The 26,198-nt window shown below is 42.8% G+C and overlaps 1 protein-coding gene across 1 annotated transcript in view; it reads right to left on the bottom strand.

Annotated features, from left to right (window-relative positions):
* Positions 1–7,769: 7,769 nt before the first annotated feature.
* Positions 7,770–26,198, bottom strand: part of EIF4G2 (eukaryotic translation initiation factor 4 gamma 2) — a 126,049-nt gene continuing 107,620 nt past the window's right edge. The window contains exons 21-23 of the mRNA XM_033928780.1: positions 16,957–17,165; positions 10,416–10,537; positions 7,770–8,593 (exon numbers count right to left, since the gene is read on the bottom strand). Coding sequence (XP_033784671.1) covers positions 8,528–8,593; positions 10,416–10,537; positions 16,957–17,165 — 397 coding nt within the window. The 3' untranslated portion in view covers positions 7,770–8,527. The remainder of the gene's footprint in view (positions 8,594–10,415; positions 10,538–16,956; positions 17,166–26,198) is intronic.

Here is a 26,198-nt window from a genome sequence, read left to right as displayed (position 1 = left end):
ATAAGATCAGCTTGTGTACTCATAACACAGGTAGAAGTTTTGGTCCTAAACTGAACTTTAACCTTAATGGCAGAGGTTTGGTTGTTATCTTCTGTCCCATTTTGTACAAGATCATTTGGGCTTAGGGACAATCAGTACATCTGCAGAACAGTTTGACTTGTGCATGACACGGTGACAAAATTCATCACCATTCCCGTCCCCGTGGATAACCGTGGGAAACCATCTCAATGTCATTATTCAAGGAGAGAGGGAAGAATCAAGAGTATGAATGGGCTCAACCACAGACCCTTAAGCCTTGCATTGAAGAATGTTGGTGTAGAAGGACTGAGGTTGATATAGACACGTAAGAATGACACAGGATTATTTCCCGAGGTTATCTGCGGGGACGGGGATGGTGATGAATTATGTCACCGTGTCATTCTCTATTGTGCATATATATATAAAATTTAAGATAGCAAAAATGGATAACTTTTCCATAGTGTACCAAAGAACTAGCCTTACTATAAGCTTTATTTAAGATGAATGAAGTACCACAGACAGACAAGTATGATGAAATGTTTTCCTGGAGTAAAGTGGGTACCTGAGGTAAAGGGAGAAGGACCTTGCTCAAGGTCATAGTAAATGTTAGTAGAGAGCTGCGTGGGGGCAGGAGGTAATGGGAGTCTGCGGTAATCCCTTCCGGGTCCTTGGGGATCTCCAGACTCGCAGGGGATGGTTCTGCTTTGTTTGGGGTGGTAACTTCCTCTAGCCTCCCTATGCAGCTGCACTCGTTCGCTCTTTTCAGGCTGCTGGCAGTGTTCCGTCCTCCATACTGCTAGCGGCTGACCTGGAAACCTTCCCGCTGATGCAATCAGAGGGAAGCCCTCCCTCTAATGCGTTTTGCAAGAGAGGCTTCCAGTAGCATGGCAGGAGTGAAGGAACACTGTAGTTGGCCTGAAGAAAGGCCGGAAGACACTGCACAGGCTGAGGGGTTTGGGGAGGGAGGGAAGAGATGCCTAGGGCAGGGTCTGCAACCTGTGGCTCTTCTCCCATGGCCCTTTCGGGGTACTATAGGAAATGCCATGAGCACCCACAAGGAAGCATGAGCAAAAGCGCCACATTCCTGCCATGAAAACCCACGCTGGACCACCAGGTACCTTAGTAGGCCTGGGGAACGGGATACTTAAATATGGTGGAGGTGGAGGGGGACTGCGTTGTAGGGTGGAGTTACCTATACCATGCTCCTGCCCTGAATGTCTCCCCTGGTGGATCTGGTACCCAGGTAGGCCCTTGGGGAGGGAAGAGAGTGAGATACCTGGAATATCTCAAAACACCCTTCTCTACTCATTCTTGTACAATCCTACTTTATTCCAGGACCAGTGGGTTTTATGCATATCTAAGCTTCAGATGACTGAAGTTATACTCCTCCCTGTGCTAACATATACTGGAGCATGAGCCTTGGACACCAGTCTTGCTTTCTACATGCTAAGCCTGTAGGACAAGGGTAAGCAATTCCGGTCGAGAGCCGGAGCCAGGTCAGGTTTTCAGGATATCCACAATGAATATATGATATGGATTTGCATGCACTGCCTCCTTGAGATGCAAATTTATCTCATGCATATTTATTGTGGATATCCTGAAAACCTGACCTGGCTCCAGCTCTCGAGGACTGGAATTGCTTACCCCTGCTGTAGGAGCTTATCTCTTCTGCTTGTTTCTTTTGATAGTTTCAGTAATGTTTTTGGTATTTCTCTCATGGGTTTGCCCTCGTGGGGGCTCCCTGTGAGGTAGGAAGCCCCCTGTACAGCCTGCAGGACAGATCGGGGCTCCATGATCAAGAGCGAGGTCACCGGCCGTGGTGGAGCAGTCAGAAGACTTGAAATCCAGCTTTACAGCTTCCTGAGGCTTTGGATCTCCCTGCATGCCCAAATCGCCATTTTCTGGGGATTCCTGGACAATTTTATTGTAAAATCGGCACCCTGTGGCCATGTTGGATTTCCCTGATTTGAATAAATCTATATTTTTTATAGTTAAGAGCTTTATTTTTGCTCAAAAGTTCACAGATGACCTTCCAGGTTGGGATGAATTGAATTCATGCCTTGTTTATGGACTGCAAAGGGGGGGGGGGGGGTTAAAGAAAAGCAGCCCCCCCCCGGGGGAGGGGGGGGTCTTCCAGATGCGATTTGCAGGGTTGATGTGGCTGCCAAGCAGGATGCTGCTTTTGGTGCTTTGGTGTTGTCTGCAAGCTTATCAGTCCTACCCTGAATTTTCAGGACTGCTCCGTTGTATTTCACTGGTCCCGGAATAAAGTGTGATTGTACAAGAACAAAAGATTAGGTTCTTACCTCTGATAATCTTTCTTGTAAATCCACACTTTATTTCGGGCACCAGCCTTTATAAGAGTGCCATCGGCCTGGAACTAGCACTGAATTGATTTAGTGTCCCCTTCTTACAGTACAGACTGTATCCCTATAGCACTGGTTTTTGTCATAAGAACTGCCATCTCTGGATCAGACCTTCGGTCCATCAAGTCCAGTGATCCGCACACGCGGTGGCCCAGCCAGGTGTATTTTTAGTCACCCATATATCCCTCTATGCCTCTCGTAAGGAGATGTGCATCTAATTTGCTTTTAAATCCTAGAACGGTTGATTCCGCAATAACCTCCTCAGGGAGGGCATTCCAGGTATCCACCACTCGTTGTGTGAAGCAGAACTTCCTGATACTTGTCCTGGACTTGTTCCCCCTTAGCTTCAGTCCATGTCACATTGGACATTGTAAATAATTTTTTCTGCTCTATTTTGTCGATTCCTTTCAGTATTTTGAAAGTCTCAATTATATCCCCTCGCAGTCTCCTTTTCTCAAGGGAGAACAATCCGTCTCTTGTCGTTGCTCGTCTCTGCACCCTCTCCAGCAGTTTTATATCCTTCTTTAGGTTGGGAACCCAATGCTGGACACAGTATTCCAAGTATGGTCTGACCATTGCTCTATAAAGCAGCATTATAACTTTCTCCAATCTACTTGTGATGCCTTTCTTTATCATGCCTAACATTCTATTTGCTTTCTTTGCCGCTGCCACGCATTGTGCCGACAGCTTCAGAGTCCTATCAGTACACCCAGGTCCTTTTCTTGTTCGCTCTTACCCAAAGTTGCTCCTGACATTCTATACTCGTGTTCCTTGTTCTTTCTGCCTAAATGCATTACCTTGCACTTTTCCACATTAAACTTCATCTGCCATTTCTCTCACACAAGTCACTCTGGAGTTCCTCGCTATCCTTCTCTGATCTGATTGCCCTGCATAGCTTTGTGTCTTCTGTAAACTTGATGATTTCACTGGATGTTCCTTCTTCTAGGTCATTGATGAACAGGGAACATCCAGTGAGATCAAGTTTGCAGACACAAAGCTATGGTAATGCATTCAGGTTCTAATTTTTGATAACCTGTTTTACAGTTTTCATTGTTGCTGTTTTGTATATGTTAATATGAGCACGATTGATTTATTTGGCAAGGAGTTCCTGTTTTCCTCTCTATCTTCTGTAGATGTTCCTGGCTGCTTGAAGATTGACTGGTGTCCAAAACGCATGCTTCAGTATATGTTAGCAGAGGAAAGAGTTATGACTTCAATCATCTGAAGCTTTCTAGAGTGCATAAAACCCACTGGTCCTGGAATAAAGTGTAGATTTACAAGAAAGATTAGCAGAGGTAAGAACTTAATCTTTTGTTGCAGCTCTTTGTAAATCTTTGGAGAATTGTTAGACATGGTGGTGGAGAGGAGGGGAGAAATATTGGAAGATTAGGTTTATACCTTAAATAATCTTCTTTCTGTTAGTCCCTGGAGGATTCCAACCCGCAGCCTGGATATTACAGAAATCCACAACTGCAGGTTTTGGGCCCATATGCATCCCTTTCAGTATGTGTTCCCCTGGAGAGTGGTCTCCAGTTTCAAGATCTGGACTTTCTGTTTCCTCTTCAGGAGTTAGTTTATTGCAGCCTGCACTAGTGCCTAGTGCCTAGTCTTCCAATCTTGTTCAGGGAGTGAGTCTGGATCAGCCCCAGTGGGCAGCTGGTCATTGGAGGAAGCATCCTGGTCAATCAATATGCTGGAGCTCAGAGCCATTTAGTTGGCATTGCTAGCATTCCAGGCACTCAGACAGATAGATAGACTGAAGAGCGACAAATCACCAGGCCTGGACGGCATCCACCCAAGGGTACTAAAAGAACTGAAAAACGAAATAGCAGAGACACTCCGCCAAATATGTAACATCTCCCTAAAAACTGGAGAGATCCCAGAGGACTGGAAAATAGCAAATGTCACGCCCATCTTTAAGAAGGGATCAAGGGGTGACCCGGGAAACTACAGGCCTGTGAGCTTGACCTCGGTTCCGGGAAAGATGATGGAAGCAATGATAAAGGACACAATCTGCGAACACATAGAAAAAAATGGACAACTGAAGGCGAGCCAGCATGGCTTCTGCAAGGGAAGGTCGTGCCTCACAAACTTGCTTTACTTCTTCGAGGGAATAAACAACCAGATAGATAAGGGGGAATCCATAGACATCATTTACCTTGACTTCCAAAAAGCCTTCGACAAGGTACCTCACGAACGGCTATTAAAAAAGCTGTGGAACCACGGGGTGCAAGGAGATATCTACCGATGGATCAAACACTGGTTGGCAGGCAGGAAACAGAGGGTTGGAGTAAAGGGCCAATATTCAGACTGGCAATGGGTCACGAGCGGAGTTCCACAGGGGTCGGTGCTGGGACCTCTATTGTTTAATATATTTATTGACGATCTGGAGACCGGGACAAAATGTGAGGTTATCAAATTTGCTGATGACACCAAACTCTGCAGCAGGGTTAGGAACACAGAAGACTGTGAAAACCTGCAAGGGGACCTAACGAGACTGGTAGACTGGGCAAATAAGTGGCAAATGAGTTTTAACGTAGAGAAATGCAAAGTCATGCATGTAGGGAAAAAGAATCCGATGTTCAGCTACAAAATGGGGGGAACACGGCTAGGGGTTAGTAACCTTGAAAGGGATCTGGGAGTTATGGTTGACACATCACTGAAACCATCGGCACAGTGTGCGACAGCCTCAAAGAAAGCAAACAGAATGCTGGGCATCATCAAAAAAGGTATCACAACCAGGACAAAGGAAGTCATCATGCCGCTGTATCGCGCAATGGTGCGCCCGCACCTGGAGTACTGTGTTCAATACTGGTCGCCGTACCTCAAAAAGGATATGGCGGTACTCGAGGGAGTGCAGAGGAGGGCGACTAAACTGATAAAAGGTATGGAAAATTTCTCATACGCTGACAGGTTAAAAAAGCTGGGGCTGTTCTCCCTGGAGAAGAGGAGACTTAGAGGGGACATGATAGAAACCTTCAAAATCCTAAAGGGCATAGAGAAAGTGAATAAGAACAGATTCTTCAAACTGTGGGGAGCCACAAGCACTAGGGGTCACTCGGAGAAATTGAAAGGGGACAGGTTTAGAACAAATGCTAGGAAGTTCTTTTTTACCCAGAGGGGTGGTGGACACATGGAACAAGCTTCCAGAGGAGGTGATAAGCCAGAACTCTGTACAGGGGTTCAATAAAGGTTTGGATAGGTTCCTGGAGGATAAGGGGATAGAGGGGTACAGATAGAACTTGAGGTAGGTTATTGAATTGGTCAGTAACCACTTCACAGGTTGCGGACCTGATGGGCCGCCGCGGGAGCGGACCGCTGGGCAGGATGGACCTCTGGTCTGACCCAGTGGAGGCAACTTCTTATGTTCTTAAGTTAATTGGTTTTCTTGGACAATGCCATGGTGGTGGCTTACGTCAATCGTCAGAGGGGAACCAAGTCATCTGCTAGCACAGGAATGGGCAGATTCATCTTCTAGACAGCACAGCTTCCCAAACCTGGGCTATATCTGTCCAGATGAAGCAAAATGCTGCAAAAACAAAACTTTTAGGGCTAGGCCCAATATCTTGGGGAGTTCTCATATACTCTTCTTTTACCTTTAAGGATCAAATAAACTCCCTGGCCAAGAAGTATTTTTTTACCTTCAAAAGTCAAGAAATGTCAGAAACCTTTTTCCACCAACACTTCTCTGTTCTGGTCCAATCTATCATATTATCCCTGCATAACAAAGACCTGCCTTCAAAGACTCCAACTGATGCTAAATACCGCTGCAAAATTAATTTTTGGAAAAAGTAAAAAATTTGACCATGTGTCTCCTTTGCTTTTAGTTTATCTCAGGATTCACTATAAATGTGAATGTATTACTTTTTTAAAATTTTTAGATGGTATCTTCATCCCTCTTGTCCCTTTATTATGGAATGCTTATAGATTCTCCTATGCAAGAGGCATCCAACAATTCAAACTCCCTTCAGTGAAAGGAACCAAGAATTTCAGTCAATCCTTGGTTTTCAAATTTTCTCAACTATGGAACAAACTTCCTCTTAGTTTTTAAAGATTTACAAAAAAGTTGAAAAGGACCAGGACCCCTTAAAATATTTTATTTGCCAAACACTTTGGAAACCTAGTCATATTAATATTTTCTGATTGTTACTTTTTTAAAGTATTTTTTTTAGTTACTGTTAACCGAGCCGAGCTCCTTTCTGGTGAAGACCCAGTATATAAAACTAAGCCTCTTTTACAAAGCCACGCAACAGCAGCAACAGCCCCAAAGCCCATAGAGATTTAAAGGGCTTTGGGGCCGCTAGCGTGGCTTTGTAAAAGAGGCTGTTAGTTTTAGTTTAGGTTAGAAGCTTGCTGGGAAAACACACTACTGACACAGTTTTTAAAGTATTTTAATTCAGTTATCCTGTAGACTCACTTTTTTTTTTTTTTAAATAAGTAATGAGTTGAAAAACTGTAAGCCTCCAAAGGCTGAAAAGTAATTAACTTTTTTTTTTAATTAGTAAAAGCTCCCCAAGAGAAAATCTCTCTGTGAAAAGAAGGGAAAGCTCTGGCACATAGGATCAGTCAGCAGACTTCACCAATTTTTCTACGGAGAACCAGTGTTTATTTGGCTCCCACAAATGGAGGCCATCCTTTGACCTGATGTAGCTCCCTCCCTCAGAGAGACCAAGGCTATGGTGTTTCCAGGCAGATTTGTACATCCCCCACTGATTGAATACTAGCCACCTCTTGCACAGCTCAGCCTGGATTTTTGGGAATAGTCAAGAAGGGTGATTTTTTTTTTAACCCCCAATTGAACCCCCATCTCCCTGCTAAACAGTGATATCTAGGCCAGGGGTAGGCAATTCTGGTCCTCAAGAGCTAGAGCAGGTTTTCAGTATATCCACAATAAATATGCATGAGATAGATTTCCATCTCTTACATATATTCATTGTGGATATCCTGAAAACCTGTTCTTGACTGGAATTGTCTACCCCTGGTCTAGGCAAGGCTTAGAACTACCTGTTTCTCCCTTGTGCTTCCCCCACCATACAGTGCAACATGAAGGAGCTTCCCCAAATTTTTCTTGTCCTGTGTACATATCAGGGAGGCTACATTTTGCAGACCAAAGTCTGGTGAGCTGGTCCTCTGTCTTTATACAGCATTCATTTTTGCTTTGTCATAGCAGTAATTTTAAATCACTACCTGTCTCAAATTGCAGAGTGAGGGAAGTGTGAATGGGACCTTATGATCATAGATATAAAATAAACAATTCCCCAGTTTTTCCTTTACAATGGTTAGAACTCTGAAACTAAACTTTATTTAAAGGGGGAGGAAAAGGGGTCAATACCTATGATTTGTGATATTTCATAAAGGTGAAAGGGTTGGAAAGCAAGAAACAAATCAAGTATCACAATGTTTATTGATAGATACAAGTATATAAAATCAGGGCATGAACATGACTTGATAAATTAAAGTAGACTTAATTTCAATACTATAATAGAGGGACTAATTCAGTTTCTCACTATTTTGTTTCACACCCACAAAGCCACTTCCAAGGGCATCTCATCGCAAAACTGATCAGTTTTTGTGCAAGTAAACCATTTTTATTTTTAAAGACTTGTGCACTTGCCCAGGCTCAAGGATATTAAAATCTAGCACATAAAGCCCATTACTAGAGGTAGAAATACAGGCAATATACTATTACGGCAACAACCATCAATTACAGTTAAAGTTCTTCTGTAACAACCAAATGGATAATCAAATATTGTGACAACTCAAGTATTACACTGAGCAAAGTGCATTTTCTACAGTATTCAGTGTTGCTATTCAGTTTTCTAACTTAAAACAGCCTATGGGATTGGCAGCAAAGGTGGTCCTTGCAATAGACTGCCTCTGCTTGAAAACTTATGATGTAGTTATTGCATGCTGCTAATACACTTATCTAAACATTTAAAGATACACTAAAATATTTGATGGTAGACTATGATTAAGACATTACACTAAAAAAAACCCTTGTGCAGAAGAAAAATCCTACTGACATGCTTCTGCTTTAAATATTGCGAAAGTTACAGCGGAATGAATTTTCGCAGTGGTTAGGTCAAATGCAGTTACATCATAGCAACAGTATCTTTGCACAACTTAAGGCTTTGGCTGGTTCTTTAGTCGGCTTCTTCCTCAGATTCTTCTTCTTCAGCAGTTTCCAGCCAGGTAAGCCACTGATTCACCTACAAATAAAGCTCACTGTCAATTCAAAGGATTTTATTTATATTCCATCAATACTTAGAACAAAGACCTAAGTGGCATTACAGTACAAAAATTAAGTTCAAATAAAGTTATACACTTAAACATAACATCTAAAAAGCATTCCTAAATTACAGCTAAAAAATTTCCCACCAGTTAAAACACCAGACTTTATAACAATTAGCTTTGCGTTGGACTAAAATGATGAAACGTTAGAATTAGTTACATTATCCATAAAAGAACAAAATGACAGAACATATACATAAGCATGGATTAAGGAGAGAAAGCCAACATGGATTTAGTCAAGGGAAATCTTGCCTTACCAATCCACTGCATTTCTTTGAAGGGGTGAATGAACATGTGAATAAAGGTGAGCTTATTAATCTAATCTAAAATTAAGTTTATATACTGTTTCATCTCCTGAAAGGAGTTTGATTCGGTTAACATAAGTAGATAAAGAAAAAATAATATTCAATAAACAGAATAATTTAAGATTAAACCTGGCCTTACAACTAGCTAAATGGCATTTGACAAAGTACCTCATGAGGAAATTAGAGAGTTCTACATTAGGAGTCACTGTCCAGTAAAGGATCTAAGAGTCATAGTTGAGGATATGTTGAAACCCGAGGAATTATCAGAAAGGGAATGGAAAACAAAGATGGTTAAGGAGCTGGAGGAGTTGCCGTATAGTGAGAGATTGAAGAAACTGGGCCTCTTCTCCCTCGAAATGTTCAAAATACTGAAGGGAATAGACTTAGTAGATAAAGACAGACTGTTCACCCTTTCCAAGGTAGGGAGAACAAGAGGGCACTCTCTAAAGTTGAAAGGGGAGATTCCGTACAAACATAAGGAAATTCTTCACCCAGAGTGGTGGAAAACTGGAACGCTCTTCCGGAATCTGTTATAGGGGAAAACACACTTCAAGGTTTCAAAACAAAGTTGGACAAGTTCTTGCAAAACTGGAATATACGCAGGTGAGGTTGGACTCATTTAGAGTACTGGTCTTTGACATGAGGACCGCCGCGTGAGCGGACTGCTGGGTAGGATGGACCACTGGTCTGACCAAGCAGCGGCAGTTTCTTATGAACATGTTATGATGCTCTTGGATCACTCTAGTAAGGCCACACCTTGAATACAGTATGCAATTCTGGTCACTGCAACTCAAAAAAGATGTAGCAGAATTAGAAAAAAGTACAGAGAAGGGTGACAAAAATGATAAAAGGGATGGGACGACTTCCCTATGAGGAAAGACTAAAGCAGCTAGGGCTCTTCAGCTTGGAAAAGAGACGGCTCAAGGGTGATATAACAGAGGTCTATAAAATACTGAGTGGAGTGGAGAGGGTAGATGTGAATCACTTATTTACTCTTTCTAAAAATACTAGGACTAGGGGGCGAGTGATACAGCTACTAAGTAGTAGATCTAAAACAGACCAGAGAAAATATTTCTTCACACAATGTGTAATTAAATTTGTTGGCAGAGAATGTGGAGAAAACAGTTAGCTTATCAGGATTTAAAGTTTGCATAAATTCCTAAAAGTCCATAGGCCATTATTGAGATGGCTTGGAGAAATCCACTGCTTATTCCTAGGATAAACCGTTTACTACTTGGGATCTAGCTAGATACTTGGGACCTGGGTTGGCCACTGCTGGGAAACAGGATGCCAGGCTTGATGGGACCTTTTGGTCTGTCCCAGTATGGCAATTCTTATATTCAACTATTATCCAAACCATCCAAGACAGAAGTAGTTTACTAAAAAACCCTGAATAAGCTGAAACAGTTCTAGAAATACCATTTTATAAGTTTACCTGGAACAACGCTTTTCCCTTCCCTGGAAACTCTTGCGTAATGTCCTCCTTCCAAGCCAAAAAAGCTTCTTCTTCAATAATTTCCATATCATAAAAATGAACAAAGAAGCGCAGTAACATGCCTACATTCAAGAAAGTCAAATTAACATTTCCCATAAGTTTAAAAAAAAAAGGAAAAGCAAACTTAGAATTCACATTCTTCAATATAGTAATTGTTTTAAAGTTCCCCTTATTTTACATAGAAAACATACAAAATAATGGCAGATATAAGGGAGTGCTGAAAAGTTCTCAGCCCAATCAAGGAGGGGAAGGGGGAACAACATAGAGCCATGAAAATTACAAGTTTTTCCACATATTCATCCCTAAGTTCAACACACTTGGCACATTGTTTCTGTAACCCTTCAAAAAGTCTTTATCTGCCGTCATCTACTACTTTACTATATGTATGTTAAATACTCAGATGTCTGGAATAGAAAAGTCAGATGGAGCAAGATCTGGTGATTAGGATGCACTGAAACCCTAACTGCGTCATAACATCCATCATTTTGCCAGCCTTGTGAGCAGATGCATTGATCTTGCAAAAAGAGAACTCCTTTCTGCAGCTTCCTTCTCCTTTTTTCTTTCAATGCTTCCTTTAAATCGGCACAGCAATTTACAGTAGTATTCTGCATTAACTGTTTGGGCCCCTTGGACGATAGTCATTACAACACCTTCCTGATCCCAAAACACTGTGGCCATAATCTTTCCTGCTGACTTTGGAGTTTTGAATTTCCCTGGCCTTGGAGAACCTGAGTGCCACCATTGTATAGACTGTTTTGTCTCAGGATCATAATGGTGTAACCATGTTTCAACAACTGTAACTAGTCTTTAGTACCAGCTCTCTGAAAATGCTGGAAAAATCAACTTGGAAGTGTCCACCCAACATTGTTTCTCATCAGCATTCAAACATTTAGGCACCCACTTGGCCGACAGCTTCTACATACCTAGCTGCTTGTGAATTATATAACCTACACACGTTCCCTGGATATTTGTAGTTATCTCAGCAATTGTTTTAGCCAATATTCGACAAGCTGTCAAAATGAGGTCATGGACAAGGTCAACAATTTCAGGAGCTGACAGTTTAAGGTCTCCCAGGCCTTGCTGCATCTTCAGACTCAAAATCTCCACACTGAAAGTTTGTGCAATTCTTCACTGTGGAGTATGATGGGCATTTGTCACTCACTGTTTGAATCATACATTCATGGATTTCTTTTGGAGTTTTTTTTCTGTAGGAATAGGAACTTCATGACAGCTCAGAGTTCCACACTTGAAAATACTACACTTTTTGTTGACATGGTTAAATCAATGATCTGAAACAATGTCAAAACACAGCTTTCTGATTCTGCAAATTGGTACTTTGCAAAATAACTCAGAATTTAGGAAGTTGGTTGGGTTAAATTTTTCAGCACCCCTTTGTTAAAACAGATAACTTACTTGCAAGCAGGTATTCTCTGAGCACAACAGACACTCACACATGGGTGACGACGTCCATGTAATCTGGTACAGACACTACCAAGTGACTGTCCAAGCCACATGCATGCCGGTGCCTGACGTCAACTCGTGGGACCATCAGTTCAATAAAAAAAGCTTAAGCTGCCAATTAGGGGAGGTGAGTGGGGTTGTAAGAATATATGCTTGCTGTCCTCAGAATACCTGCTACACATACGTATCTTTGTTTGCTCCAAGGACAAACAAGCATAATATTCTCATGTGGGATTCCCAAGCTGCCAGAATCATGGCTATATAAACATAAGCCTGCCTAGCGAAACCCAAGTGGATTAGAGCGAAAGTTTGGTTCTCAGGAAAAAAAAAAAAAATTTCTACAGAACTGCTTGTTCAAACTGACTTTTTTCTGCAGTTTTTTTTTCTAAATAGTAGTGAGAAGTAAAGGTATGGTTTGAGTGGCAGCTTTGCAAACATCCTCGATGAATACAGAGCAGAAATGAGCTATCAAAGCAGCCATAGTTTAGCCATTGTTAGCTGTTACAAGGTCCTGCAGAGTCAGCCTAGTCTGAGTTACTCTGATTCTGTTATAGTCAAAAGTTGCAAAGAGCTGGGAGAATTCTCTATGAGGTTTACTGAATTTCAGGTAGCATGACAGAGCACATTTACAGTCTAAGGTTGCAGTGCTGCCTCTCCAGGATGTGAATGTGGCTTTGGAAAGAAAACAGGAAGAACTATGGATTGGTTGAATTCTGAAAGGATCTTGGATAGGAATTTTGGAAGAGTGCAAAGTATGTCTCTACCCCCTTTTTAGTAATATTTAGAATCTGTATATTGTAAACTGCTTTGGAAGGTAAAGCTGGTAGGGAGGATCTGGCACAAGAGCTAGAGGTTCACTTGCAAGTACATTTCATTCTCCCTTGAACGACAAACCTCTGTCTGTTCATCGCTTGGTTGCCTGTTTTTATGAAAGTCCTATCAAGCCTCCATCTATTGTTCTGAGATATTAACATTGTCCACTGCAGTAACTCCTATCCACTGAAGCAGCTAGAAAACCTTCCACTTTCAGCATTGTTGCCACTTCAAATGTTTGAGATCTCAAACATTTGAAGTAGAAACAATGCTGAAAGTGAAAGGTTTTCTAGCTGCTTCAGTGGATAGGATATACTGCAGTGGACAGGCAGAAAGCATTTACTTTCTTGGTGAAAGAAAGCATTATCTTAGTGCTAACAAGCAGGGCTTGTAGTAAAGGAGGTATCCTTCGTTCTGTGAAAGTAGAGTTGGAAACTGTTACAACTTGCACAATTTCTTGGACAACAGCTATAGGAGGAGCAGGAATCAAAACTGATGTGGCCAACAAGGTGCTATGAGGATTATGGTACCTCAATCTTAGTAAAGTTTGAGTACAGTTTTCCCAATGAGAGGTATCATAGGAAATGTGTAGAGGAATCTGTTCCTCTGATGAATGTGAAAGACATCCAATGCATGGGCTGTACAAAGTCTGGAGCAGAATTGCTGAAGGTTTTTTTTTTTTTTTTTTTGGGGGGGGAGGGGGAGTAAAGAGATCTATGCCTGGTGTCCCTCAAGTGGAGAGAATCTGACAGAGAGTTGTGCAGAAACTATTCATACACTCTCTCATAGTCAACAAGGTCTCATAGTCAACAAGGTCTTAGACAATTTTCAAAATTGTTGTAGTTTGTCTGGAGGAAGGAATTCCTCAAACTCCAACAGTTGTTTAAGTAAGGATTTAAAATAAAAGGATATGTAAAATATGTAGTCCATAATTCTATTGATGAGCATAGACTGTAAAATGTGTTTGTGAAAAGAGTTAAATGTCCCAGATCCTCTGCCTGGAGAAACGGAAGTGCAAGATAGTAAGTTGCGATCCACAATTAATGAATGTTGAAGTTAAAGTTATGTCAAATCCTGGACATTTGAATTCCATACATAGTGTTTCTTTTTGATAGCTACCTGGACTGACAGGGGATTCTCCCAAGTTTATAAATAAGATATTCTTCATGACCATATGCAAAGGAATCTTAATGCATTTGTTTGGTGGTGCCTCAGTCAGAAAGTTCAAATAGTTCAGATCAAAGCTCTTCTTCGGTTTCCGTTTTGATGGGCAAAGCCTGCCCCATCTGCCTTACAAAGCCAGTAAAATAAACTTTCTGGTGGAGACTTGCATCGTTGAAGGGTCAGACGGTATACCATAGGAGTCTTCTTGCAAGTCTGCATCTGAATGATTGGAGATTATTCAAGTTAGAATTCTCAAAATACTCTCTGCTAGGTAAATCAGGAGTGTGCATCAAGAGGAGTGTCAACTATGCGTCAATGTGTGCATCAAGATGGAGATTAGGTACGTGGCAGGAGATAACTCCTCTATGAACAATGCACGTATTAAGCTGGCATGTGTCGATTCTAATGCTCAACGTCAAGCAGAGGTGTGTGTGACTGTTTGATTGATGCTCAGATCTATCCTCGGGCTGGGCTGAGGTAAGCAAGGAAGTCTTTAAAAATTGACTCCAGTAGCCCTGAAAGTTCTTGTCTGATCATAGCCCAAATCTCCTCCTGGAGAGACTGTGCTGAAGATACACCAACAAGGAAGCATTCTCCTGTACTGTTTTTTGGGGCATGGGAATCTTTCAATGTTGAGACACGCCTACAAGGAGACATCATCTGGCTAAGAGAGCAATCCTCGGTGCATTGACATTTGGAGGTCACAGTGGTATGCAAAGAAGGGGAAGAATTAATAATTAATGGATTAATGAGAAGGCCAATGTGGTTTTAGTCAAGGGAAATCTTGCCTCACCAATCTACTGCATTTCTTTGAAGGGGTGAATGAACATGTGGATAAAGGTGAACTGGTTGATATTGTGTATTTGGATTTTCAAAATGCATTTGACAAAGTACCTCATGAAAGACTTCTGAGGAAATTAGAAAGTCATGGGATAGGAGGTGATGGCCTTTTATGGATTAAAAACTGGTTGAAAGACAGAAAACAGAGTGGATTTAAATTGTCAATATTCTCAATGGAGAAGGGTAAATAGTGGGGGTTCCCCAGGGGTCTGTGCTGGGACTGCTGCTTTTTAACATATTTATCAATGATCTAGATGGGAATAACTAGTGAGAATTAAATTTGCTGATGACACAAAGTTGTTTAAAGTTGTAAAATTGCAAGAGGACCTTGTGAGACTGGGCATTAAAATGGCCGCTGACGTTTAATGTGAGCAAGTGCAAAGTGATGCATGTGGGAAAGAGGAACCCAAACTATAGCTACAGTATGTTATGCTAGGTTCTGTGTTAGGAGTCACTCACTGCCCAGGAAAATAATCTAGGTGTCATTGTTGAGGATACGTTGAAAACCTCAGCTCAATGTGCGGCAGCTGCTAAGAAAGCAAACAGAATGTTAGGAATTATCAGGAAGGGAATGGAAAACAAAGATGAAAATGTTATAATGCCCATGTATCGTTCTATGGTACAGCTGTACCTCAAACACTGGTCGCCATATCTCAAAAAAGATATAGCAGAATTAAAAAGGTACACAGAAGGGTGACAAAAATAATAAAAGAGATGGGTCGACTTCCCTATAAGGCTAAAGAAGCTTGGGCTCTTCAACTTGGAGAAGAGACGGCTCAGAGGTGATATGATAGAGGTCTATAAAATAACAAGGAGTGGAAAGGGTAGATGTGAATCGCTTGTTTACTTTTTCCAAAAATACTAGGACTATGAGAGATACAATGAAGCTAAGTAGTAGATTTAAAACAAACCGGAGAAAATATTTTTTCCACACAACGTGTAATTAAACTCTGGAATTCATTGCCGGAGAATGTGATGAAATCAGTTAGCTTTGCAGGGTTTAAAAAAAGGTTTGGCTAATTTCCTAAAAGAGAAGTCCATAGGCCGTTATTGAAATGGCTTGGGGAAATCCACTACTTATTCCTAGTTTAAGCAGCATAAAATTTGTTTTACTACTTAGGATCTAGCTAAGTACTTGGGACTTGGGTTGGCCACTGTTGGAAACAGGATACTGGGCTTGATAGCAATTCTTATGTTATGTTAAAAATGTTTGTGATTTCTAGCTTTCTTATGTGACGCATCCCCCAATGCTCAAGGCACAGGTTCCGAGTCTTCCACCATGCTCCAAGGCTATGCTGGCATGGTTCCAAAAAGATTTTTTGAACTGAAGTTTTTGTGTTTTGAGTGACCTCTTTTTGCATAAGAAAGAGGACACAGCTAATGTCCTGATGTTCAGAACCCAGACACTGGATACACCAATTATAAGGGTCACACAGCCTGAAATAGTCCTATTACATCAAGGACATTTCTTAAAGCCACTCGGCACCCTCTGACATGGAGTTGGAAACAGCCAACACAAAGTCAAAGGACTGAATGGCCTGGAGAGCTCAAGAAAACAATGAACTATGAGGAAAATAATGGAAAGTAAGTATAGGAAGGTACAAAATAAGGGTTAAACAAATGCACTTAAGAGAACACTGAAGACAACTCAGCTCCACGGAAAATGAAAAACTGATGGTACCATGAGCCGGCATCAGCACACACATAGTATGACAGTGCACTTGGAAGTGTCCATACTGGGTTCTATGGACATCACCCACATGTAAGATTATTATGCCTGCTTGTCCTCAAAGACCATATGACCTATCTAGTCTGCCCAACCATACTATCTTCCTCTCCCACATTTTCTTGAATTCAGATAGTCTTCATCTCAAGGACCTCCACTGGGAAGATGTGCTACACATCCACCACTCTTTCCATAAATTATTCCTGCCTAGGGCTATAAGACTATTAATTCACATGTAATAGTACTTCCTCAATTTAAATATTCACGTGAAACCACATCCAATTGTGCTTCAGACTATGGATAGATTGAAAACCTTACTGTGAGACCACCAGAAAGTTCTGGTATATACATCAGAATAGTGGTGGGTCTAGAGAAGATGGCACTGAAATTTAACATTTTAGAATTAAGTCTGTTTTTCTGTCCCACATAATAAATAGTTCAGAAAAGGTTCAACTATATCTCAGCTGCTAGTCTCACCTTTTGGAAAGTTCTTGTTGTGGCAGTGCACCTGAAGTGCATACAGAGCACTAACTTGTAGATCAACATGGTCATGTAGGAACTTCTGCATTACTGGCTTAAAAGAGAGAAGCAGTTGTTTCTCCTGTTCTAGTTGCTCTTTGGAAGGAGCAGCTGAAAGATCAGTTTCTTCAGATGGGCATACCTCATTAGAAATATACTGTAAAAAGCTGAATACAGAAGTTATTTGGAAATTAGTAAACAGTGAAACTGTCAAATTACTGCATCTCTGTTTCTCAAAGGATAGTGCTGACATTAAGTGCCATCAGACATTGACCCACTGGCATGAAAACTCAAACACAGAGCCTGCTCCCAGGAAGGGAAGTGAAATGATTCCCAAAAGTACTGCTGCCCAGAGCAATCCTCAGATTGTCTATGCTCCACTAGACCTGCTCAGCTGCTGCACCAGGCCACATCAGTATTTTACTCTCTTTCCAAATATATGGTATGAAGGAGCTGAAGATAGCATCACCCTCCCCCCCCTCCAAATAAAGGAAATATTTTTTAAAAAAAGCTCAGAGCTGACTTCTTTTCCTGTCTTCCTTCTCTCGGTAGGGGATAACCAATTTGTTTTAACTGGTCTAGCAAGACTGATAAAAAGAGATTATGTACTTACATTGGTAAGATCTTTTAGATAGGTGAGGCATTCTAGACCACAGGATTATTTCCCACTACTCGCATAGTCTGCAGAAGAAATCCATTTCAAGTTTTTCACTCTGCCTCTAGTGTACTTCACAGGTTAGTTTAGCGCCTGCCAATACCCAAGCATACAGACACACTTTTCTGTGAAGTAGAGGCACCTATAATGACAGACTCAACTATTGTTCTGTTCAAACAACTACACAGTACCATTAACCTCCAACAGAGGCATTAAAGGAGTTTAGAACTACTCCCAAAAAAGGTTATACATATGTACAAATTCCAGTTAACCCCAAAGGGTTGACCAGTCTCCAAAAAACAGATTGAATAAGCAGAAGGAGACAAATCTGAAACAGGCACAGCAAGGACAGGGTGGGTGTCTGGAATGTCTCACCTATGTACTGGAAAAGATCTTACCAGGGTAAGTACATAATCTCCTTTTCTAGTGCAATAGGTGAGACATTCTAGACCATAGGTATGCACAAAAGCAGTCCCCCAAGAAAGTTAGGGTGGGCTTGCTGTGCCAACCCTCAAGACCAGAGGACCCAAATGGCAGAGTCCTGTCTGGCAGCAACATCCACTCTGCCAAAATTGGCAAACATGTGAAAAGAAGATCACGTCGCCGCCTCACAATCTCCTCATGAGAAACAGATCTAGTTTCCGTCCATGAGACTGCTACACACCTGTCAGAAAGCACCTTAACATAAATAGGAGATATTTACCCTGCAAGAATGTAAGCTGACTAAATGGCTCTACGGATCCAACTAGAGATTGTAGCCTTAGAAGTGGGAGAACCCCACAGAATCAAATGAGCCACAAGTGGTCAGAAAGCGAAACTCATAAGAGCCTTACCAATAATGCAGTAGCACCCTGCACCCATCCAAGTAATGTAGCAGACGAACCTGAGATTGGAACCTGTTAGCTGAACTGGGAAAAACACTTCTAGATGAACATGGAAAACCAAAACCACCTTCAGCAAAAAAGAAAGAAGGAATTGTCCACTCTCAGGAACTCGGAGCAAAGGATGTGGACATGATAATCCCTGCCATCTGGAAACTCTACGATTCCAAGAGAGAGCGACTAGAAAAAACAAACAGCCTGGAGAGAAATCCCGGAGAAAAGCATCTCTCAGTGGATCAAAAGGAGACCTGGCAAAGCCAGATTGCACTACATTAAAGTCCCAGACTGGGAATGGATTCATAACAGGCAGCCAGACAGGAAAATATTTTGCAAAGCCGAGCAACATCCAGATGCAACTCCAAAGAGAACTACCAATCCTGGTATCTAGAACCGGACAGACTGGCCCCCGGATCCGCAGAGACGCCACCATGAGGCCTGTATCCAGACGCACTTGGAGAAAGCAAGGACCCACGACATCTAAATTGAATAAGGGTCCACCTGTTCTTGGTCACTCCAGTGATCTAAAGGTCTTCTACGCCTCCTAAGAAGCTTTAGCTATGACAAAGCTCTGAATTGCCTTGATAGTTGTCTTTAAAAAAAAAAAAAAAAGTTAAAGTCGCAGGCTCAAGAGCAAAGCGGTATGGGCAAAACGACCCAGATCTTTCATGACAACCAGGCCTAGTGAAAATGGTCAGAAAAGACACTCAGGCAGAGATTGAATGCCACTCACAGCCGCATCAGAGCCACGCACCACGGTCTTCAATGCAAATTAGGTGCCACCAGAATGACGCAACTGGGGTGAGTTGCAATCCTCTGAAGGACCCGGCTGAACTGCGGTCAAGGCAGACAAACGGAGAGAAGAACCTCTGGAGGCCATAGTTGCTCAAGAGCATCAATTCTTCCACTTCTGAGCCGGATCTGCGACTGAAGAAGTGTAGAACTATCTTGTTTGGTGCCACAAAGGCAAGGCAGGGCTGCTCACAAGCGCCCAAAATGCCTACTGCGCTAGGGACCACTTGCCCGGAACTTTAGACTAACGGCTGAGGAAGTCTGCTGGAATGTTGGCAACCGCGGCTTCATGTGCCGCCGTCAGCGCCAGGAGAATTTCCACCCAAAGGAAAAGTAGTGAAGCCTCCTGAGCCAAGAGAGAATTCCTGGCTCCTCTCTGATGATTAACAGAGACTACTACCATCAATGATCGACTACTTCTGTGGTAACAGGAGTCCAACAGTCCTGAAAATGACAATGACCATAGTGAGCCTTTCCCAGCCACAAAGGCTGGCAACCATGGTTACTTCAATCCAGGAGACAAGGCTTAATGGAATGTTCTGGCAGAGTGATTGAAGATGAAGCCACTAAGTCATACACACTCTGGCCTCTAGAGTCCATCACAGACTCAGCTCTATGACATTTCAGTGGAAGGCCCAGTGAGAAAGGAAAGCATTCTGAAGAGAATGCATGCATGTGTTTGTCCAGGAAACCATGTCCAGCCTGGTAATCCTGGAACCCACAAACTGTAGGACGTCTCACACCGAAGGGGCCTCCACTTTCAGTATCTCAGAAATCTGTACCCAGAGCTTCTATTTTCGAGACTCGGACAAGTAAATATGGCCTGCTGCCGTATTGACTATTTCAGCGACTGTATGGGCTTTTTTTTTGTAAGTTGACCATTAAATCCAAGGATTCCAGTACACCAAGCTACCATAGTGCACCTCTTTTTCCTGGGGGCACTCTGAGCCACCAGGTGGCCAGATAAGGGTAAGCTTGTCACTCCACCCACCTCACACTACTACCACCGTCACTGTGGGTGCGGTCGCCAGCCCAAAAGACAGGGCTGAAAACTGACAAAGCTGATCCAGCATATGAAACCGCAGAAATTTGCAGCAATTTGACATGAGCTCTGCCTTTGACCTTGTAGACCATGCGAATTTGCTACAGTGTCTAGACGCTATTGGCATCAGAGGCGAAGTGCTAAACTGGTTTCATGGTTTCCTTTCGTCCCGAACCTATCAGGTTCGCTTCAACAATGATCTCTCCAACACCTGGAGCAACCCATCCAGCGTAAATTGGGCGGCGGCGGCGACTCCCCACTATCCCCTCTGCTTTTCAATATCTACATGACCTCACTGAGCATTCAATTAACCCAGCTGGGGATAAAATTATTCAGTTACGCTGATGACTTCACAATTATTATCCCATTTGCCAACTCCATCTCGGAAACAATTCCAAAAGCATCAGAAGCCATAAACTTGATGGAACATTGGATGACAGACTTCAAACTCAAGCTCAATACTGAGAAGACAAAATTCTTTGTCGCTTCACCGCGCCCTCTTGACACCAAAACCCCACTAGACATCAACAAACATAACTACCCCATACAGCCCACCATTAAAATACTGGGTGTAACTCTGGACCAATGCCTCACCATGAAAGATCAGGTGGACTCCCTAATCAAAAAGAGTTTTTTCACCCTCTGGAAACTTAAATCCAGTAAAGCATACTTTGATAACTCTGCCTTCAGAATCTTGGTACAATCCCTCGTATTAAGTCAACTCGACTACTGTAACATCACCTACTTAGCAATCCCCCAAAAGAATATGCGACGATTACAACTAATGCAAAACACTGCGGTCAGACTAATCTTCGGTCTAAAGAAGTTCGATCACGTGACGCCATACTTCAAACAGCTACACTGGCTGCCGATGGAAGCTCGTGTAAAGTTTAAGTTCGCCTGCCTCTGTTTTTTTTTTTTTTAATTTTATTTGTTTATTCAATTTTATCAATACAAACAAGCAATACATTACTTGTATTTCAGATTAACATAAATTATTAAAAAGAAAACTTATAAACCAATTCCACTTAAATCAGTGTTTTGGTTATTCATTTATACTTCCAATATATTTAGTCCACAATCTTTTAAAAGAGATTCTTAGCAAAGAAAATTAACAATAGAAACAATCTTATCCAACCTAGAAAGCGGCAATTATCTGCGGTGCTACAGCCATTCATGGCAGGTTATACATTCTCAGTCATAGGCACTACTTGCTCTTTGGATTCTATAAATCCTATTAGTTGTTTAGGTTCAAAAAACAAGTAATTCTTGTTCTGATAAGAGACAAAGCATTTTACAGGAAATTTCAATAGAAAATTTGCCCCCAAGGCAAGGACTCTTGGCCTTAATGCCAAGAATTCTTTCCTACGCCTCTGGGATCTTAAAGACATATCAGGAAATATTCGAACATTAGAACCTAAAAACTGATCATTGATATGACGAAAATATAAACGCAATATATATTCTCTATCACTTTCCAAAGCGAGAGTTATTAACAGGGTTTTCCTTTCCGTTATAACCTCCAAGGAGTTTTCCAGAAAAGTTGTTAAGTTCATATTTTCATTGTTAGTCCCTTGAATCTCATTAGGAGTGGAAATTTCCACAGGCCTCTTGATTTGAAAATAATTAGCTCTAACGATAGGTGGCAAACTTTCAATAGGAATAAGCAAAATTTCCTTGAAATACTTTCTTGCCATCTCCATTGGTGAAATTAAGGGACATTTTGGAAAATTTAGGAGTCTCAAGTTATTTTTCCTTAATTGGTTCTCGAAACTTTCCATTTTTCTAGCAATAAATGTTCTTTCTTTTACTAATTCCAAGTCCAATGTTTCCATTCCACAAATTCTTGACTCCTGTTTTTCTATTTTCTCATTTAAATCTTTAAGGACCAAACCCTGTTGCTCCACTTTAGAGTGGATAGTCCCATAGTCAGTATTTAAAGTGGAAAAAGACATTTTGAGGTTAGCGTCCATAACTGAAATAGCCTGCCATAAAGCCTCCATATCAATTACCTTAGGCTTCTCCAACACCCCAAAAGTGATCTTACTTCCTCCCGAAGCTCCTCTCTCCTCTCCTGCAGTGTGGATAAGCTGTCGGTGTACTGCAGCTTCTTCTTCGGCTCCAGATGAACTTGGAGTTACCAGCCCTCCTTCACTGAGGATCAAAGACTCCTCCCGGGTCCATGATGCATCAGGAACTCCCAGTACTGCACTGCTTCCAGGTTGTGGGGGTGGATGCCTCTGTTCCGGGCTTAACATCGCCCGAAGCTGCTGGCTGAGTTCGCCCGACGAATTCGGGCTCACCCCTGAAGTAGCCACCGCTGATTCGCCCGATCGGGCCAAAGCCTCCTCAATTGTGCTCTGCACCAGACGCGGTGCCGCTACCGCCGCTGGAGGGTTGCCACGGAGGGCTCCTTTCCTCTTACCCATGTTGAGGTAAGAGAACTGCTAGTTCAACAGAGATAGCAACGCCGGCCGAGAACAAGAGAGGGAGCCTCACTCTCAGGCGTCCGCTCTCATCGCCATCTTGAATGCCTGCCTCTGTTTTAACGTTTTCTACGGTCTAACCCCTAAATACATCACTGACCTATTCTCCTTCTCAGCCAACAAACACAAGAGAATCTCCCACTTGCACTTTGTTTCTCCCCCGGTTAGAGGATGCAAACTAAAAAAACACCATGAGCATCTTCTCTCACATCAGGCGGCTTTATGGGGTAAAGACCTAGAACAACTCCTATTGTCCACCACTTATGAGATATTCAGGAAACGCCTCAAAACTCACCTATTCCTGAAATACCTAGACAGCTGACCCACTTCCCTCTTTCCCCTCTCTTGCCCTTTCTCCCCATTGTTCCTACATCCCTTAAGTTAACTCAACTTGTACGTCAATTCAACTTGTACTCCACTAATCTTTTGTAAACCGCATAGAACTTAACGGTATTGCGGTATATAAACTGTTATTGTTATTATTAATCTGGAAAAATGGGAATGTGCAAATTTGCCTCTGTAAGATCCAGGTAGGCCAGAAATTCCCCCGGAGCCCTTGCTGGAAATACCCACCACAGGGTCTTCATACAGAACCGAAAAAGCGTAAGAGCCAGATGGAAGTGCTGCAGAATCAGAATCTGTCTGCAAAATTTTTATCCTGTCTTAGGAACAATAAAATAAACAGAGTATCTGTGTAAACCCAAAAGTTAGCTTGGCACCAGCCATATTGCTTGAATAGCTAACAAACGCTGAACAGCAGCCTAGAGAAAGCTCCCGACAGAAGAAGACAAGAACTAGTCAGAGAGGCTGGGAAAACTAGCTTGCAGCTCAACTGAATAAATTCCATGACCCACTGGATTTTAATAATGTTAAGTCTAACCGGCCGAAAATGCAAGGACCAAACCTCCTATCCACAGGGGGGCCCTCGGCCCCCTAACATCATTGGGTTGTACAGGCAGGTCAGGCAGGAAGAGCGGTGGTAAACAAAGCATGCCTGCAGCCTGAAACCGAGAAAATCTCAGCAGAGAGGATGAAAAATATTGCCTGTGGTTAAGAAAATATTGTCAGGAACCACTCAAGGGAGGATGACCAGCACCCTTGGGCTGTGCTCTACTATCCTGCCAGGTCTTCGGGTGACGATCGATTACCGAAGACAAGAGGTCAACCCTGAAAAGGTAGTTGTGCCAGAGTTGCCTCATAGGAGAAATTACCAGATCACTGCCGAACCCAGAGCATTCAGTGGGCCGGAATATAATTCACTAACACCCTTGCCAGCACCTTCAAAAGGTCACAGAAGCCATCCCAGCCCACAAAGCTGAGGAAAAGGCATTTGTGGCTGAGCTAGACAGGTGCATGAAACAAGACACATAGGTACCTCACTCAGCTCCATGGCTAAATAGCTCGTTCAAAACTTTTCCAGAGAACCTCATCCACCTGGCTGTCTTGCATAGCTTTCAACACAACTGTCACAACACTGGGGAGAGAGTTGCATCGGGTCAGCTGAGCCATCAGGGAAACTCCCTTGGACTGACACAAAGCCGGGGACACTCCTGTGCCCGAGGATGCAAGCTCGGCATAGCCTGAGCTTTCCATAAATGACCCTCTAGACTAGTCAACTCTTCGAGAACTATGAACTCATATATCCAGAAGCCAGGAAAAGTCGCAGAGTGCGAACAAATGTTGCAGCGCTAGGAAGAAAAAGTAAAAAAAAATGAGGAGCGGGCTGGAATTCACGCTCAACTCTGGTAGTGTCTCAAACTTAAACAAGCGCTTGACAATCGCCCCAAAGGGATCAGCGGATCTAGCAATCAAGTCTACATGTAGATTCCCAAATCCGGGAAGTGCAGCACTGTCCAAAAAAAGGATCAGGTAGGTCCAAAGCAGCCACTGGGACCCCGGATACAGTGTGGGAAGGATGAACAGTTGGAGGTGCAGAGACCCCACCCCGAGGCTATACAGCTGCTGAGATACATAGCAGGGGGAAACATAAAAGCACCCAGCAGCTGGACCCTAGGGCATAGAGGCACCCTTAGATGATTCATACTTGCGCTTCTTAGGCTGCAGAGAATCTGTCTCGCAGCGGACAAAGCCGCAGAACTAAGCCCCAAAAATAAAAGCGGCCACCTCAATGGGCTAGCTGAGCGTGTAATCATCTGCTTCTGTGAAGGGGAGGTTGAACCAGTAGTTACTGCCTCCCCTCCCCCCCTTTACCATGCCACATGGTGCAAAATGCTCTAAATGTGGCAATTTTTTCCCAAATTTAGTGTGAATCCACACAAGGAGACCCTAAGGACTCATTCCAGAAGCTTTCCTGACAAAGTTTCAAATTTTGCAGAAGCAAGGAAAAGTTGAAAAAGAGAGATCGTTAAAAATTCAAAATGGCCGACAGACCAGAATTTGCTTCATAAATGCGCCAAAAATGACATTTCTCAAACTTTAAAAATTACAAAAACATATTTCAGTTGGAGGAACAGAGGATCACAAGGAAGCCTTCAAAACCCCTCGAAATTAACTTTTAAAAGATCGATTTTGGAGCTTGTCAGCTCCACTTTACTCACAGTTACTGGACACAGACAGCCTGCATCTGCTCCCAGCCTTTTCAATGGCCAGTTTAGAATTCATTGCCAAACTGTTGGAAATTCATCCTTCAAGCTGATGATCTTCGGGCAGCTAGTCAAACTGCCCTGTCTGACTATGCCTCCACCCCTGCGGACCATCGGATGTGCACCTGGATGGGTGGAGGAGCAAAAATACAGCCAGCGTGCTGCGAAACACCGCTGAGCCCAAGCGCGCTACAGTCTGTGCTCAAACCCCCCCCCCCCCTTAACATGGAGTGAGACTAGGTCAGGGACAGCCCTGAACTCCAAGAAAGACTAAGCAGACTGGCTAACAGCTACAGAATGAAGTCTGTGAATTCTCAAACAAGCAGAGCTTCAAATTAATTTCAAACGCGAAAATACCCGGAAAAGGGACAAACTTATGTCAAATTAAAATAATAAAATGGGGAGAATAGAATCTACACTGCTGCAGCCATGTGTGCAGAAGACTGCTAGAGGGCGCTAAACTAGCCTGTGAAGTACATTAGAGGCAGTGTTCCCGCTAAGCTGCGCTGGCGCACAAAATATTACCTCGCAGCGCACAAGTTTCTCGTCACAGCGCACACAGTGTAGAGCACAGTTCTTCAACCGCCGGTCCGCAAACAAAATCTTGCCGGTCCGCGAAGGATTCGGTCCCCGCCGCAACGAAAGGCCGGCGTCAGCTGACTTGCAACTTCCTGTTGCAGTCGCTGTGCCGGGACTCCTGCCTTCGCCGGGACTCCTGCCTTCCACCGCGTTTGCCTCCTGCCT

The sequence above is a fragment of the Geotrypetes seraphini genome, chromosome 19 (genome assembly GCF_902459505.1).
Source record: "Geotrypetes seraphini chromosome 19, aGeoSer1.1, whole genome shotgun sequence".
Classification (NCBI taxonomy): Eukaryota; Metazoa; Chordata; class Amphibia; order Gymnophiona; family Dermophiidae; genus Geotrypetes; species Geotrypetes seraphini.
This window is presented reverse-complemented; position numbering and strand designations above follow the sequence as displayed.